This window comes from Oryctolagus cuniculus, chromosome 13 (assembly GCF_051225735.1).
Source record: "Oryctolagus cuniculus isolate XC-2025 breed Fujian yellow rabbit chromosome 13, ASM5122573v1, whole genome shotgun sequence".
Lineage (NCBI taxonomy): Eukaryota > Metazoa > Chordata > Mammalia > Lagomorpha > Leporidae > Oryctolagus > Oryctolagus cuniculus.
Window position 1 is genome coordinate 54525705 of NC_142879.1, and position 16005 is coordinate 54541709.

The 16005-nt window shown below is 36.7% G+C and overlaps 1 protein-coding gene across 11 annotated transcripts in view; it reads right to left on the minus strand.

Moving 5' to 3' along the window:
- The window catches only part of ARID4B (AT-rich interaction domain 4B), a 154610-nt gene that overhangs the window by 50265 nt on the left and 88340 nt on the right, over nt 1-16005 (minus strand). For 10 of the 11 annotated variants that reach the window (XM_070055537.2, XM_017347727.4, XM_008268245.5 and 7 more), the window contains exons 8-12: nt 9912-10050; nt 7867-7946; nt 5628-5704; nt 3561-3715; nt 116-188 (exon numbers count right to left, since the gene is read on the minus strand). In XM_070055537.2, the coding sequence (XP_069911638.1) occupies nt 116-188; nt 3561-3715; nt 5628-5704; nt 7867-7946; nt 9912-10050 (524 nt within the window). Of the gene's footprint in view, nt 1-115; nt 189-707; nt 780-3560; nt 3716-5627; nt 5705-7866; nt 7947-9911; nt 10051-16005 lie in introns of those variants that run through there. The other variant, XM_089311601.1, reaches the window with a different exon arrangement.

Consider the following 16005-nt stretch of genomic DNA (forward strand, 5'->3'; position numbering starts at 1 on the left):
GTTAGCCATAATTACTGGTGTTATGAAGCTTAATAAACAGCATTCTTATTTTAAAAATATTATTTATCCAATTGAAACCTGCAACATAAGCATTAATAAAGAAGAAAACACTCACCTCTATCTTCCATAAATTTGTACAACTGCTGAAGAAAATTCTCCCTTTCTTCTGGAAATGGTTCTATTTCTTCCTAGTTTTAAGCACAGAAGAAAATAATATTACAATTCTTAATTAAACATTTCAATAATATAAGCAGATTTCCTGCCAATAGTAAAGACTAATACTCATTAAAACATTTCAAAGACGTTTTACCAAATAATTATTTAATACTGAGCTGCTGAAAACGAGGTAAGTCTAGATATTCTATCCTTTATAGAGGAATATATTCCTAAAAGGCATCTCAGTAATTGGACTCCCAAATATAAATTCTCATATTAAAAAAAAAAAAAAAACAGAGACTAGCAAAATTGTCCATGAATGTTTTACCATTCGTTAAATCAGGGTGGGAGGCTCAAGAAGACCTACTCTCATTTATATGAAAACTGGGTCAGGGTTTAACATCAAAACTATTATTGTTCCTTAAGGAACTACACAAGCTTAAGTCCCACTAGCTGTAACTACAAGTATTCTTCATTATATACAGCCCCACTGTATAGCACGTCAAGCTTATATAATCAGTAAAGTGGGGAACAAACTTGATCTACAATACCTGAAGATTCAGACTTAGGGAAATCTTCAAGTAATAAAATAGTTCCCCGATTTATCAATTACAAGGGAGGGACTAGCTTCTTGCTGCTGTGGCCAAGGGCTGAGGCAGTAGGGAGCTGGTCCTGAAGCAACCTGCAAGGAGCAGGGTAGTAGGTAAGATTGAAGAACTCACCAATTCAATGACTTTCATCCATTCAACAAACATTTAATGAGCACCTGAAAGTGGAGGCACTAGGCTAGGTGCTGAATCAAAAAAAAGAAAAATAAGCTATGGAGCCTGACATTAAAGATCATGATTAGGAGTAACTGCAGGAAAAAAAAAAAACTGCATTGAAAATATACAACTAGGCTTTACAGTTACTCTGGTTGAAACACACATATTTCTAATAGTAAGAGGGATGTTCAACTGAAAATTCTAAATGAATCTAAATATATTACTTTTTAATTTGGAAAATTGTGTGCTTAATGTTAGTGCTCTAGTTAGAATGGTCTTGTTATTTTAAAAGCCAGGACAACCAAAGAAGGCAAATTTTAAAATGACACTTGGATAAACTATTAGGTTTGCTAGTTGGGCAGAGAAAAATTAATGACAACAATTAATTTGCTTATGATGAATCCTATATATTTCAATTTAAACACAGTCCAGGGGTAGATATTTGGCCTAGTTGTTAAGACAATAATTGGGATGCCTATACCCCATACTGGAGTCCCTGGGTTTGAACACTGGTTTCACTCTCATTTTCATTTTCCTACTAATGAATACTCTGGGAAGCAGCAGGTGAGTTCAAATTGTTGGTTCCTTGCCACCCAAGTGGGAGTTCTGGACTGAGTTCCTGGCTCCCAGTTTCAGCCTGGCCCAGGCCTGGCTGCTGCCAACATTTAGGAAATGAACAAGCAATGGGAGTTCTCTGTATGTACCTTTCTGTTTCTCTACCATATAAGTCTATATATATATAAACATAGTCCATGTATGTCAAGAGTTTGGTAAGGTAGTCAGATACAAATATAAGGAAACCTATTTTCTAGACTTAAATATCCCCCTCATAGTATATTTGACTTTTTTGTATTCCAAAAATGTTGAGTGTTTTTCAAGAAAATGTTTCAAGTGGAGATCAGATTCACTTATACAAAAATACCTACAAAACACTAAGCAGGTAAAGTTTTGGTAACTAATATTTATTAATTATCTCTTAAATGTTACATACTAAGACAACATGAGAGGATTACAAGGTATGGTCCTTTGGGGGCGGTGTTTTGGCTCAGCGGATGAAGTCGCTGCCTGTAACACCAAGATTCCATATGGGCACGGGTTTGTGTTCCAGCTGCTCCACTTCTGATTCAGCCACCTTCTAATGGCCTGGGAAAAGCAGTGGAAGATGGGTCAAGTGTTTGGACCCCTGGCACCCATGTGGAAGACCTGAAAGAAGCTCCTGGCTCTTGGCTTTCACCTGGCCCACCGCCGGTCATTGCAGCTATCCGGATGAAACATATCATTCTCTTTCTCTCTCTCTAATAAATTAATTTTTAAAAAATGGTCCTTAACTTTAGGGAGTTTATAAATCAGTGGGGGAGGAAAAAATAGAAAATAAAAATACATAAATACGCAGAAATAAATGAAAAAAATATATACATATTTTTGGCACAGTAGTATTTTAGACTAACAAATGGAGTGACAGTTCACAGATGTTTCCTTGGTATGTAAGTGGGGTTCTGAAAATGGAACAGGACTATTATAAGGATCACTGAAAGATGAGAGGAAAGGAAAGGGAAGAGAAGTGCAGGCAGAGGTAATGGTATGTGCAAACGCTGAAGAGCAGCAAGTCAGTAATAAGGTATTACTACAGTATAAAGTTCAAAAGGGGAACAGTATAACAAGAGAACCAATGAGAAAAGAGGCAGGGGCTGGACATAAAGGAGATTCTCTGTTGACATTTTGAGTTTTACAGTGATGAAAAGTCACTCAGGAGATTTTATACAAAGGACTGGTTGCTCATTTTAGCATTTTAAATAGAAACCACTCAGAAAAGAGATCAAAGCGGGAGATCTCTGCACCATTGTCAATATAGATCACTAAAATATAATTTCTAAAGCAATCTTATTTCATTAACAGCTTACTATAAATGGCAAAATTTCATAACTTACCTAAAATATTATACATGGACAACAAATTACCTTAATTTCCTGAACATGTTGAATGTAATTTACTCCACAAACATAGTAGAAATAACTCAATAATTTTTATGAAGTTGTTCAGGAAACTATTAAAGACAGCTTGTCATTGCTAGATCAGTTATAATAAAAGCTAAAAGTTTAGTTCCTTCATCCATACAAATTCACAGATATTTATGATATAAATAAATCTATCCATCTCTATTAGATAAAATGTTTTAAGATTCTCGGAATTAAAGAGATACTAATTTTCCCTGTTTTTTTCTTTTAATACAAGATGGAAGATGTATTTTATGCTTTTTTAGACATTTCAGTATATATGCAGGTGTAAACATTTCATTAAGTGATAACTGTTAAAATAGTGGTGAAAAGCATGTTTAACTGTTAAATGGGTACTTCCTTAATCATCTGATAAATCAAAGTACAGAAAGATTAAGAAACATTTTTGAAGTTGCTAGAATAACTATGCTTATATTAATTTTAATTTCATAAATTAAAATTTTCTGTTTTAAGGTAAACAAGTGAACTCCTTGACTATAATGAGTACTATAAATGTGATTTTATTATGAAATATCTCTAATACTGAAAACATTTATATGTTAATGACTTCACATCAAGTTCTAATCTACAAAGGAAAACCAACTGTTATTTATCATTTTGAAAGGTATCAAGTGATTTTATTTACCTCTTCTTCACTGCTATTATCCTCCTTTTCTTTTTCATCATCTTCCTCCTCTTCTTCTTCCTCTGCTTCACTACTTGAGCTATCTTCTTTCAATTCAGTCTTCCAATTAGCAGGGATAGTTTTACTTTTGTGAAATTCAAGTGCCTGGTCAAAGGCTGAAAAGGGATCAAAAACTACATGAACTACAGAAATTAAGATAACTGATTTATCTAAAAATATTAAATAAGATAAGGCAATAAAAATGATTGTTCTAATATCAGTGATATTTAATTCCTTTCAATTAGTTGCTATACTAAATGCTTTTTCTCCTTTTTCCCTCTTTTTTTGCTAAAGTGCTTTTTCCTGAGGCAATTCATTTAGTCCTGTGAGTCCTATGCAATTTTACAGAAAGTAAAACTGGTATCACTGAAATGTTACTTAGGTTCAAACAAATGCAAGAGGAAAACTACAGTTTTCTTCTTTTAAACAGAAATTAAGCCTGTCTAGTAAAAAGAAATTTAACACAGAAAAACTATTATTATTTTTCTAACAATTATTTAACAGTATTGTGTAACAAACACAATCACTATAATAAACATACAATAACCTGGAAACTGACTATAACTATGTTCTCCACACTTCTAGGTAAGCCTAAATTAAAACTAGGTTTATTAGCTTAAACTAAAACTAGCTAGACACAATTATTTTCATTTTACAATATACAAATATAAATCCTAAACATTTCGATGCTTTTGAGGCAATCTACATAGTATACTGTTGGATTCAATGAAGAGAAAATAAACAACTATTTAAAATGGCAAAAAAAACAAGTGACAAATGCAATTATAGCATATTCCTCAATCAAATAAAACTATTAGACTTTTGGTTAGTCATTCATTCACTTGTTCAGCCAAATCAAAATTACTTTGCCTCCTTCATATACCATCTCAGGTAATTAATATTTTATTAAGCAAAAGCCAGATTACACTAATAACTGATGATACAGTTGCTTCCCCATTTTCTATATTAGACTAAAAAAGACAAAGAAAGCCAATACAACAAGACACACCTGGTTTCTAAGAGTATAAGTTACATATGGAGTCAAATAAAAGGGGGCCTCAAAAAGTTCATGGAAATTCAGTCTCACTTTTTTTTTTTATTTGACAGGTAGACATACAGACAGTGAGAGAGAGAGACAGAGAGAGGAAGGTCTTCCTTCCATTGGTTCACTCCCCAAATGGCTGCTACGGCCAGCGCTGCGCTGATCTGAAGCCAGGTGCCTCTTCCCAGTCTCCCATGCAGGTGCAGGAGCCCAAGCACTTGGGCCATCCTCCACTGCCCTCCCGGGCCACAGCAGAGAGCTGAAGTGGAAGAGGAGCAACCGGGACTAGAACCTAGGCCCATATGGGATGCCGGCGCTTCAGGCAGAGGATTAACCAAGAGAGCCATGGTGCCGGCCCAGTCTCACTTTTTTTAAGATCCACTTATTTATTTGAAAGGCAGAGCAACTGGTGGGACACACAGACACACGGACACACAGAAACAGACACACACACACACACACAGGGAGAAATCAAGAGATCCAGAGATCGAGAGATCTTACATCTACTAGTTCATTCCCCAAATGCCTATAAGAGAAGCCCAGAACTCTATTCTAGCCTCCCATTAGGGTGGCAGGCGGCCATGCACTTGTGCTACCATATGCTGCTTTCCCAGGCACATTAGCAGGGAGCTGGATAGCAAACAGAGCAGTCAGGATTTGAACAGGTGCTCTAAAATGGGATGTCAGCAGGGCAAACAGTTGATTAACTCACTGCACAACAATGCTGGCCTCCACACATTATCTTTAAATTCAATTTTTCCACAAGCTTTTGAAGTCCTCTTGTATAACTTTAAAGGTAGAGGTTCCCAGGTACATCCTATGCGGGATGTAGTCCTCTTAACTATCACCTTTCTTGCTAGACTAAATGCCTGCCCCAAACAATTAACTTTAAAAAAATGTTTTCCTTAAGAGGAAAAGAAACTTCAGCCTTCAAAACACTTAAATATTTTTAAATTACTTGTGATTTATTCCAAGATTATCCTTACCTTGTTTTAATATAGCATCAGGCTTTGGTGCAGTGTCACTTGTAATTTCATGGACATCTTTTCTTGGAACTGAAGTACTATATTATTTTTTAATTATAAAGGAAAAATAATATGACATTAATTCAGTCTTGTCAATTACAAAGCTCAAGAAGATACTGAAAATACGGACAAACTGACATTTACAATATAAGCTATCACAAAGAGGGCTGCAAATTGCAAATATTATGACGGGCAAGAAGTTAAAATACAGAATCAACTACAGGATGATCCCAAGTTAACATGTTTTATAAACACCAAAGTGTTCTCAAAATATCAAAGAATCCTCTTTTCAAATATCAAAGAATCCTCTGCCCAAATATATATAATATATATAAAAGTAATGAAAATTACTTTTAGCAATATAATAATAAATAAAATTTTTAGATGAGAGAATTATGAATCCAATAAAGAACAAGTCAAATAGTAAAGTAAGAAATTATTTAGTGTAAAACTTGGAAGAGATTTATATCAAAAATGTTCTTATAATAATTTTTCTTACAATAGATTGTTGGATTGTAGCAAACTTATAAAATGCAATTTGAGGCCTTTCATGGAATTCTCCAACAATAAAAAAGATCAGATGCAAACAACTAGGTCAGGTTGTAACATATGTATCACAGGAATTTCCTATTTTGAACTAATAAATAATTAAATTTTGTGCACTTGGTTTGTTTCATTCATCCCACAAAAGCCTGAAAACTATTCCAATTATGTTTTCTAGCCTGCCATTTTAAAACTTATTTAGAAATTTTTAAATACACACAAAAACAGAATTGTGCAATGAACCCCCATGTATCTATCACCATACTACAATAATCATTAACTGATAATTACTGTTTCAATTATGTTCCTACCTACTCCCTCCAACACTAATTAGACCACTGAAGGAAATCGCACACATTACATAATTTCATTTATGATATTTCATTATGATTCTTTCAAAGACTTAAAAAATATAAATACATTATGATCACAAATCTACGTTACATAAGTCATTTTCGCAGCTTTATCAACACACAACTGACAAAATTACATATATTTAAGGTGTGATGATAATTTACATACACGTTGTGAAATTATTATTATAATCAAGTTAACTAATACATCCATCACGTAACATAGTTACTCTTTGGAGGGGAAGGAATAAGAATGTTTAAGATAGACCCCCTTGGCAAATTTCAAATACAAAGTACAATATAAACAACCACAACTGCCATGCTGTAAGGTATATCTTGAAAACTGATTTAGTGTATAAATGAAAGAATGTGTTCTGTGACTGACATCTCATTTCTCCTACTTCTGGAACAAATTCTTACCTCTTTTTTTTTTTCTTAAGATTTATTTATTTATTTGAAAGGCATAGTTACAGAGAGGGGTGGGGAGAGACGAGACAGAGAGCAGAGACAGGGACAGAGAGAGATCTTTTATCAGCTGGTTTACTCCCGCAAAGGCTATAAGAGCCGGGGCTGGGCCAGGCCAAACCAGGAGTTTCACTTGGGTATCCCATGTGGGTGGTAGGAGCTCAAGCACATGGACCACCTTCGGCTGCTTTCCCAGGCTCATTAGCACAGAGCTGGATAGGAAGTAGCACAGCCAGGACTCAAGCCAGCACCCACATGGGATGGCAGGGCTGCAGTGGGCAGCTTTATCCATTACACCACAGCGCTGGCCCCTATTTAATTCTTAAAGAAAAAACAAACTTCACTCTAAAAAATTCTACATTAAAAAATCACTTTCTGAACCCTTAAAAACATCTAGATCAAGCCATTTTAATCAGACTGCAGTGCAAGTCAAATATTATTGAACAGATATCACTATAATTATCAGTCATAACTAGAAATATTAGAAAGTTCTCATAAGACAATATAGAACAAACCTTAAAGAAATGTTAATAAATATATCCAGTTCACTTCAATAAATCATGTTACTGTTATGTGGGCAAATGTTGAACAAATCATAGAACTAGATTAGTTTAGAAATGAATAGGAAAAATGAATGAATGACATGATTAAGGAAAGACCTATCTTTAAGACTATTATATTTAAAGATAATATGAAAACCAGTCACTCTTTGCAACTTTTGTGCAATGAAAATTAAAATCTTAGGGTCATTGGAAAGAAGTATTCATCACTTAATCTACTAATATGCAAAAACAGCATATATTTTTACAGTTTTTTCAAACCAAGTAAATAATACTTACAATTTGCCATCTTTGAATGATCGAACAAGAATATTGTCTTTTTTCACAGCAATCTCATCACTACAATCAGGACAAACCACCTTTAAAAAAAGTATGAAACTATTATAATTAAGAGCATATTTGTAGATAATTACATAAGTAGCTACTATTTAAATACTTTAAAAAATGTTTTAAAGCTTAAAGTATAAAAACTAATTTTAGTTTGAGGATAAGTAGGTACACATACAGAGGGAGCACACACAAATAAATTTAAATTGGAATTTATATCCTTATACAAATTCTCTGGATAATCCAGACTGTTGGCACAGGTACAGTATTGGGTAGAATCATGGCTATGGATGAAGCTGTGCATGAAGTTCTAGTCAGAAACAGAAAAGAACCTTAATTGAAGGGCTCCCTTGGGGCAAAGAAAGGACAGAATATCTGGAGCCAGGGAGGCCACATTAATCCTTAGGATAAAAATCTAAAATATTTATGGGAAGAGTATGAAACAACAGAATGCCTGCCTTTTAAAAAATTACTATGAGGGCAAGAGTTTGGCTCAGTGGTTAAGATGTTGCTGGGGGGTGAGGACAGCACAGTGAAATAGTGGTAAAGCCACCACCATCTGCAGTACTGGCATCCCTTATGGGCACCATGTCCCACTGCTCCACTTCCGATCCAACTCTGCTATGGCCTGGGAAAGCAGTGGAAGATGGCCCAAGTCCTTGGGTCCCTGCAACCACTTGGGAGACCAGGAAGAAGATCCAGGCTCTGGGCTTCTGATCAGCCCAGCTCTAGCCATTGCAGCCATTTGGGGAATGAACCAGCTGATCAAAGACCTCTCTCTCTCTCTCTCTGCCTCTTTGTAACTCTGCCTTTCAAATATAAATAAATCTTAAAAAGAAAAAAATGTTGCTTGGGATGCTTGCACTTCATATTGGCATGCCTATTAAGTACTGGCTCTTCTCCTGATTCCTGGTTCCTCCTGATGTGCACCTTGGGAGGCAGCAGCAGATGGCTTAAGTAGCTAGGTCCCTGCCACCTTTGTGAGAGACCTATATCCAATTCCCAGCTCCCAGCTCCAGATTCAGCTTGGCCTACCACTGGCCATTGTGGGCATTTGGGGAGTAAGCCAACAGATGTTAGCTTCTTCCCTACCTCCCTCTCTTTCTGTCTCTCTGTTTCTATCTTTCTGCCTCTTAAATGAAAAATTATTCTGGGCAAGAGTTGAAAAAGACTTGGAGCTGGGGTTGTGGTGCAGCAAATGAAGTCGCTGCCTGTATTCCACATGCGCAAGGGTTTGTTCATTCCCCAAATGGGACAATGGCCAGGGCTGGGCCAGGCCGAAGCTGGGAACCTGGAACTCCATGTGGGTTTCCCACCTGGGTGGCAGGGGCCCAAGTACTTGAATCATCTTCTGCTGCATTCCCAGTTACATTAGCAGGAAGCTGGATTGGAAGTGCAGCAGCTGGGACTCAAATTTGCACTCTGATATGGAACAGCAGCATCATAAGCTATGGCTTAACCCACTGCACCACAACACTAGCCTTTGAATTTGAATTTTCTACCCAAAATAGAATAGTATAATCAATTTCCAAACTATCAAGATTTTGCATTTCTTGGATGACTTCAAGAGTTCTTTGTATTCAAAGACATTAATTATTTGAGAGGCAGAGAAACAGAGTTCCTATTTGCTGGTTCAATCCCATCACTCACAGCCATGGCTGGGCTGGGAAAAGACAGGAACCAGGGGCTCAATCCAAGTCTCTCACATGGAAGGCAAGAACCCAATTACTTGAGCCAGAATCTGCATTAGCAAGAAGACAGAATCAGGAGCTGGAGCCAGGTATCAGACTTTGGTACTCTCATAAGGGAAATGGGCATCTAAACCACTGAAATAAATGCTAACCCCTCAAAGACAATTTTGAAAGCAATCTTTGTGTGAACTGAATGTTAAAAACATTTTTCCATTTTGTATGTATGAAAAACACTAGTAAGGAAATGCATTGTTTTCTTTATAAATGTAGTTGAAAATTAAAGTCTTTTATACTGAAGCTACTCACCAACGCAGGAAACCATAGCGTTTTCTTTTTATCCAAACTAATGTAATCTACACACACAACTTTGCCTAGTAGCTCATCAACCTGTTTCCTGTCATCCTCATCCTCATCGCTGGATGATGACGAAGACTCTTCCTCTGGTCTAGGGAGAGAACAAATTAAGATATTTCCATTTATCTTTACAAAGAATAAGCCTACAAATGATGAATAAAGGTATTGCAGAACTATTATCACATTTCATTAAAACCTACAACATGGCTATTTTAAAATTATTTTCTAAGTTTCTACAGAATAACAAAACTTTATCATTACAGGAAAGCATGTTATTTTTCTAAAAGTCTTTCTTTCTATTTAGTACTATTTTAAAGGATTAAAGGGAAAGTTCAGTATAGAATAACTGGTCCCCCAATCTTCAAAAACCTAAATGTCGCATATTAAAAATCCCAGTGCTGTTTCACTAAAATATTCTGGATCCCAATCTCAGATGAAAAGATATTTAGAAGTAGTAATTTTACATCCCCAATACAGAGCAAATTTATAAAGGAGGAGGCAGATTTTTATTAACTGGGGGTTAGGGTGGGGTGAGGAGGCAATCTGAAAAGAGATCACCACTACTATCCTTAACATCAAAAATATACAAACTCAGGAAGGTGCTGTGGCACAGTGGGTTAAACTACAGCTGCCTGTGTCATCAGCATTCCACGAGTGTCGATTTGAGTCCTGGTACTACACTTCTGACACCTGGGAAAGTGGTGGAAGATAGTAAGGTACTTGGACCCCTGTTTCTCACATGGGAGATCCAGATGGAGTTCCAAGCTCCAGGCACTGGCCTGGCCCAGCCCTGCACATTGTAGCCAGGATGGATGATCCCTTTCTCTGTCTCCCTCTCTCCATCTCTCTAGGTAATTCTACCTTTCAAAAGAAATAAAAATAAAAAAACTATAAAAAATACACAAATTATTCAGAAAACACACAATACAGTTCCTTTGTATTACGTTAAAAGCATCTTTCAGTAACAGCAAATACTGGATGAGTAAATTAGAAAGATTTAGTTGACTGTCAGAAGAAAAAAGAACTATCTGAAATCATCAGATCAATGTTAGAAGAAAACATAGTAAGAAGTGATCCTACAAAGCAAAAGTACACAAAACAACATGATATTCTATTTTGAATTTGGTTCAAAAACTGCTCATAATCAGTGTTGTAAAGAAAATAAAGGGTTCTTACAACTGACTGCTGAAAATGCCCAGGATAAGTAAAGACATCAGAATAGCAACTATGTATATTCTTTTTGTAAAATTAAACCAAAACAAATGGCTAGTACTGATTATCTACACTTTATTTTTTAGATAGTTGGCAATGACTAAATTCACTGACAGAAAATGTGAATAGATAGATTAACTATTTTAAAACTTTAAAAATGTTTGTCTATTTGGTTGACTGCAACATATACAGGATATTCTGAATTTGTCTTTGATGTCCTTTTAAAAAGATAAAAATACAAATGCAATTTCTTTTGTATTTCTATGGTTCAACATGAATATATATGAAGTCAAAGCAATTACAATAATATTAAACATATATAAAGAATATCACTCTTTGATTCAATGATCAAATAACTTGAAAACTATTCTTTGGTTGGGGACAGGCATTGTGGCACAGTAGATTAAGCTGCTGCCTGGGATACTAGCATACCAAATGAGTGTTGTGTGGAGTCCTAGCTGTTCCACTTCTAATCCAGCTCCCTGCTAATATGTCTAGAAAAGCACCAGAAGATGGCCCAATTGGGAAACCGAGATGGAGTTCAGCCTGGCCCAGCCACAGCCATTGCAGAAATTTTTAGTTGGGTGAATCAGCAGATGAAAAATCTCTGTCTCTCATTGAAATAATAAATTTTTAGGAAAAAAATTGTTTCCTGGTAGAAACAAAGCAAATATTCAAAGTTTGCTAATGAGAAGTAACATAATTCAAATGATAAAGAAAGTAGCTAATAGGTAGCAGAAAAACTCAACATACCTTTCTAGCAAGTCTGATTTCTACTATTTTAGAAGAGCCTCTCAAGGGCAATGACTTTTATCTCAACTTTCTAATACTAAGAAAGACAACGGAAATTAAAAACTGTAATTTCTGCTTTTTCAAAGTCATCACAGAAGACCCATTCAGCTAGCTTTGTTTTTAAATATTTATTTTTGTATTTATTTTCATCTACTTGAAAGGCAGCGTGACAGAGATATTCTATCTGCCCAAAACACCCACAATAGTTGGCGTTGAGCTAGGCCAAAGCCTGGAACCCAGAACTGCATCCTGGTCTCCTATGCAGGGTTCTAGCACTTGAGTTGTCATCTGATGCTCCCAGGATACATTAGCAGGAAGCCAGATAAGAAGTGGCATATCAGTGACTCCAACCAGCACTCTGATATGGGATACAGGCCTTCCAAGTAGAGGTTTAACCCACAGTGCCACAACACCTGCCCCTGTTTGTTTTTAATTTGAGAGGCAAAGATACAAAGACAGAAAGACAAAACAGAGGGTTCCTATACTCTGATTTACTCCCCCCAAATGCTTGCAAAGGCCAGGGATAGGCTAGGCAGAGGCCAAGAGCCAGGAACTTAATCTATTTTTCCCATGAGAGTAGCAAGAATTCAATTACTTGAGCCATCACTGCTGTGCTTTCTAGAGTTGGCATCAGTAGGAAGCTGCAGTCTGGAGTCAAAACCAGGTACCAAACCCAGGAATGATGATAACCATTGTGGGCATCTTCACTGCTAGGTTAAATGTCCACCACTCAGCTAGAGTTTTATGTATGCCCTTTATATGAATATTATTAGCAAGCTGGAAAATCCCAATGCCAGAGATCAAAATCTATAAACCACATCTTCAAAAAACTAATTCATTCTTCAGACTTAATAAATATGAAGACTTCAGACTCCAAAAAATTATATTCCCCAAAAATAATAACAAAAAAATCTTTGTTTGGCTAGATGAAACATCTGTCCATCTTATAAATAAAATCTGTACATTCCATTCTAAAAGTAACCCAACTTGCAGGCTTGATGTCCCTCTCCCCCTCATCTACTCAATACTTCATTCCAATCAAGCTTCCTTCTTTCCACCAGCCATTTTTTACCCCTAATAAATAGAATGCTGTTATTTCCATCAGTTGGTTATTACTTCACAAAAAACTTAATACTATGTTCTTCCCTCAGATACTGGGAAATTCTTCTCTTCCTCTATGTTTCTGCACATGTGTCACCTCAGGTCACTCAGAACACCACCTTCAAATTTACACTCTACTCATGCTTCTCTCTCCTCCTTCCTTTACTCTGCTCTGTGTTCCACCTCATTCACAACTTCTATCATACTACATATTTATTTCTTATGTTATTCTTTATTGTCCAACTCCTTCCATGAGGGAATGTAGGCTCTAAAAGAAATTCTTTAAAAATAATTGATTTGTTCACTGATTAAACTCAAGTACAACAGTGCTTGGCACTGCACAGAGGCTCAATAAACACATGTGATAAAAGAAATGAAGTGACAAGATTTTCTTCTTTGTACCATGGTGATTCTGATTTTAATTTTATTATAAAATCACAATACAGGTGACATCAGTGTAAACTACACAAACATACCTAAGGCTTTTTTTAGGATTTTCTTTTCTTTCTTTCTTTCTTTTTTTTTTTTTTTTTTTAAGTTTACTTGAAAGAGTTACAGAAAGTACAGAGGCAGAGAGAGAGAGGACAGAGACTGATCTTCTAACCACTAGTTCACTCCCCGAAAATGGCCACAATGGCCAGGGCTGGGCCAGGTGGAAGTTAGGAGCCAGGAGTTTCTTCTGTGTCTCCCACATGAGTATAGGGGCCCAAGTACCTGGGCGATTTTCCACTTCTTTCCCAGGCACATAAGCAGAGAGATGGATGGAAAGTGGAACAGATGGGTCTCAAACTAAGGCCCACATGTGTGTTTCTTGCTCCATTCATAATTAGGGACTCAGATGCTGTTCCAATGAACTAGGCACAAGGAGACATCATGCTGCCTTGGATTTACTATTCACATGCAGATTGGTGAGACCTTCTTCTAATTACTGGTTTCTTTGCTTTCTTCTTGTTCTCAAGGGCTCAAGAACCTGCTTGCATTATCCTTGTGGCTGCTCTGCAGGCTGATGTACCACTATAAACAAAGCCTCCAGCAGTCTCTCTGCCTGGCTCTCTTAATCTCTCTTTAGACTTCTTTAACTTTTCCTTTTAGAATCTACCAGGAAATTGCTTATACCAGACAGGGGTGAACTAAAATAAACGACCATCAAAAGTATTTTTTTTTTTTTGGACAGGCAGAGTGGACAGTGAGAGAGAGAGAGACAGAGAGAGAAAGGTCTTCCTTTGCCGTTGGTTCATTCCAATGGCCGCCACGGCTGGCGCGCTGCGGCCGGCACATCACGCTGATCCGAAGGCAAGAGCGAGGTGCTTCTCCTGGTCTCCCATGGGGTGCAGGGCCCAAGCACTTGGGCCATCCTCCACTGCACTCCCTGGCCACAGCAGAGAGCTGGCCTGGAAGAGGGGCAACCGGGACAGAATCCGGTGCCCTGATCAGAACTAGAACCCGGTGTGCCGGCGCCGCAAGGCGGAGGATTAGCCCGTTGAGGCGCGGCGCTGGCCCTATCCAAAGTATTTTAAGAGAACAAATCTGCTTGGTTTTTATTTACCTTCTCACTTATTATTTCTTTGATGGTGAGTATTTATAGAACCACTAAAAAATGATTCATTGTATTTGTGAAATAAAATCTGATGGCACCACTGGAAATTAAACTAATTGCATGGAAATATTTTCCATAATACATTAATAGCTAATTAGTTAAAACTGATCACACAACACTATTAACTGCAAATTAATTGTAAATCAAGAAACGACAACTGTAGTCAAGACAGGAACTGAAGAATACCAAATGAAATGCAAATGGAAAACTAGGCTAGAAATGCATTTCTGACTTTAACAATTATTATTTCAGGCAAGTCAATTAACTCTCTTTTAAACTTTGTGAAGTAAAACTCCACATTAGAATCAGGAAGACTGACAAATTATACCTTCTTAGAAATTAAAGTATACAGAGTATATATATATATATATATATATATTTACTATATAAACACTTTCAGCATATTAATTCATTTAATTTTTATAGCAACTCTAAGATACAGATAATACTATTATCCCAATTTTACAGATGAAATTTGAGGCATGAAAAGATTAAATAGCCTGCCCAAGGTAACAGTGCAAGGAAGTGGCAGAGCTGGGATTCAAATCCAGGACATCTGGGTTAATTAAAATAGTTAATTAATTTTCAAGAAGATATCACAAACGTAGGAGTGCCTCAGTCAGTATTTCAAAATAACATAACAGCATTCTGGAAAATCTAAAAACATTATTAGGTCACGGTAACAGCTAATATCTACAACAGAACACTTTCTCACTAATAATGCTACCATCTACTTATCACTTATTTTTCTTTCTGGCTGAGATAATTTTAAATGTCATACATAGAGGCCGGCGCCGGGGCTCACTAGGCTAATCCCCTCTGCCTGCGGCACCGGCACCCCGGGTTCTTGTCCCGGCTGGGGCATTGGATTCTGTCCTGGTTGCTCTTCTTCCAGGCCAGCTCTATGCTGTGGCCTGGGCAGGCAGTGGAGGATGGCCCAAGTGCTTGGGCCCTGCACCCACATGGGAGACCAAGAGGAAGCACCTGGTTCCTGGCTTCGGATCGGTGCAGCGCTGGCCATGGTGGCCATTTGTGGGGTGAACCAATGGAAGGAAGACCTTTCTCTCTTTCTCTTTCTCTCTCACTGTCTAACTCTGCCTGTCAAAAAAAAAAAAAAAAAATCATACATAGAAACATAACAGTTACAACCTAAGTATCCTAAGAATGATCAAACCATCAACATGCAAAGTTAGAATTTAGGGAAATTATTTACCTAATAACTAAAGAAAACATTTTCTAGAAGAATAAAGGGAGTAATATTCAAAGAGTAAAGGGAAAAGAAAACAGATGACCCAAATCACAAATACAGTAAGAAAATAATAAATATTTTTTCAATGAAATGAC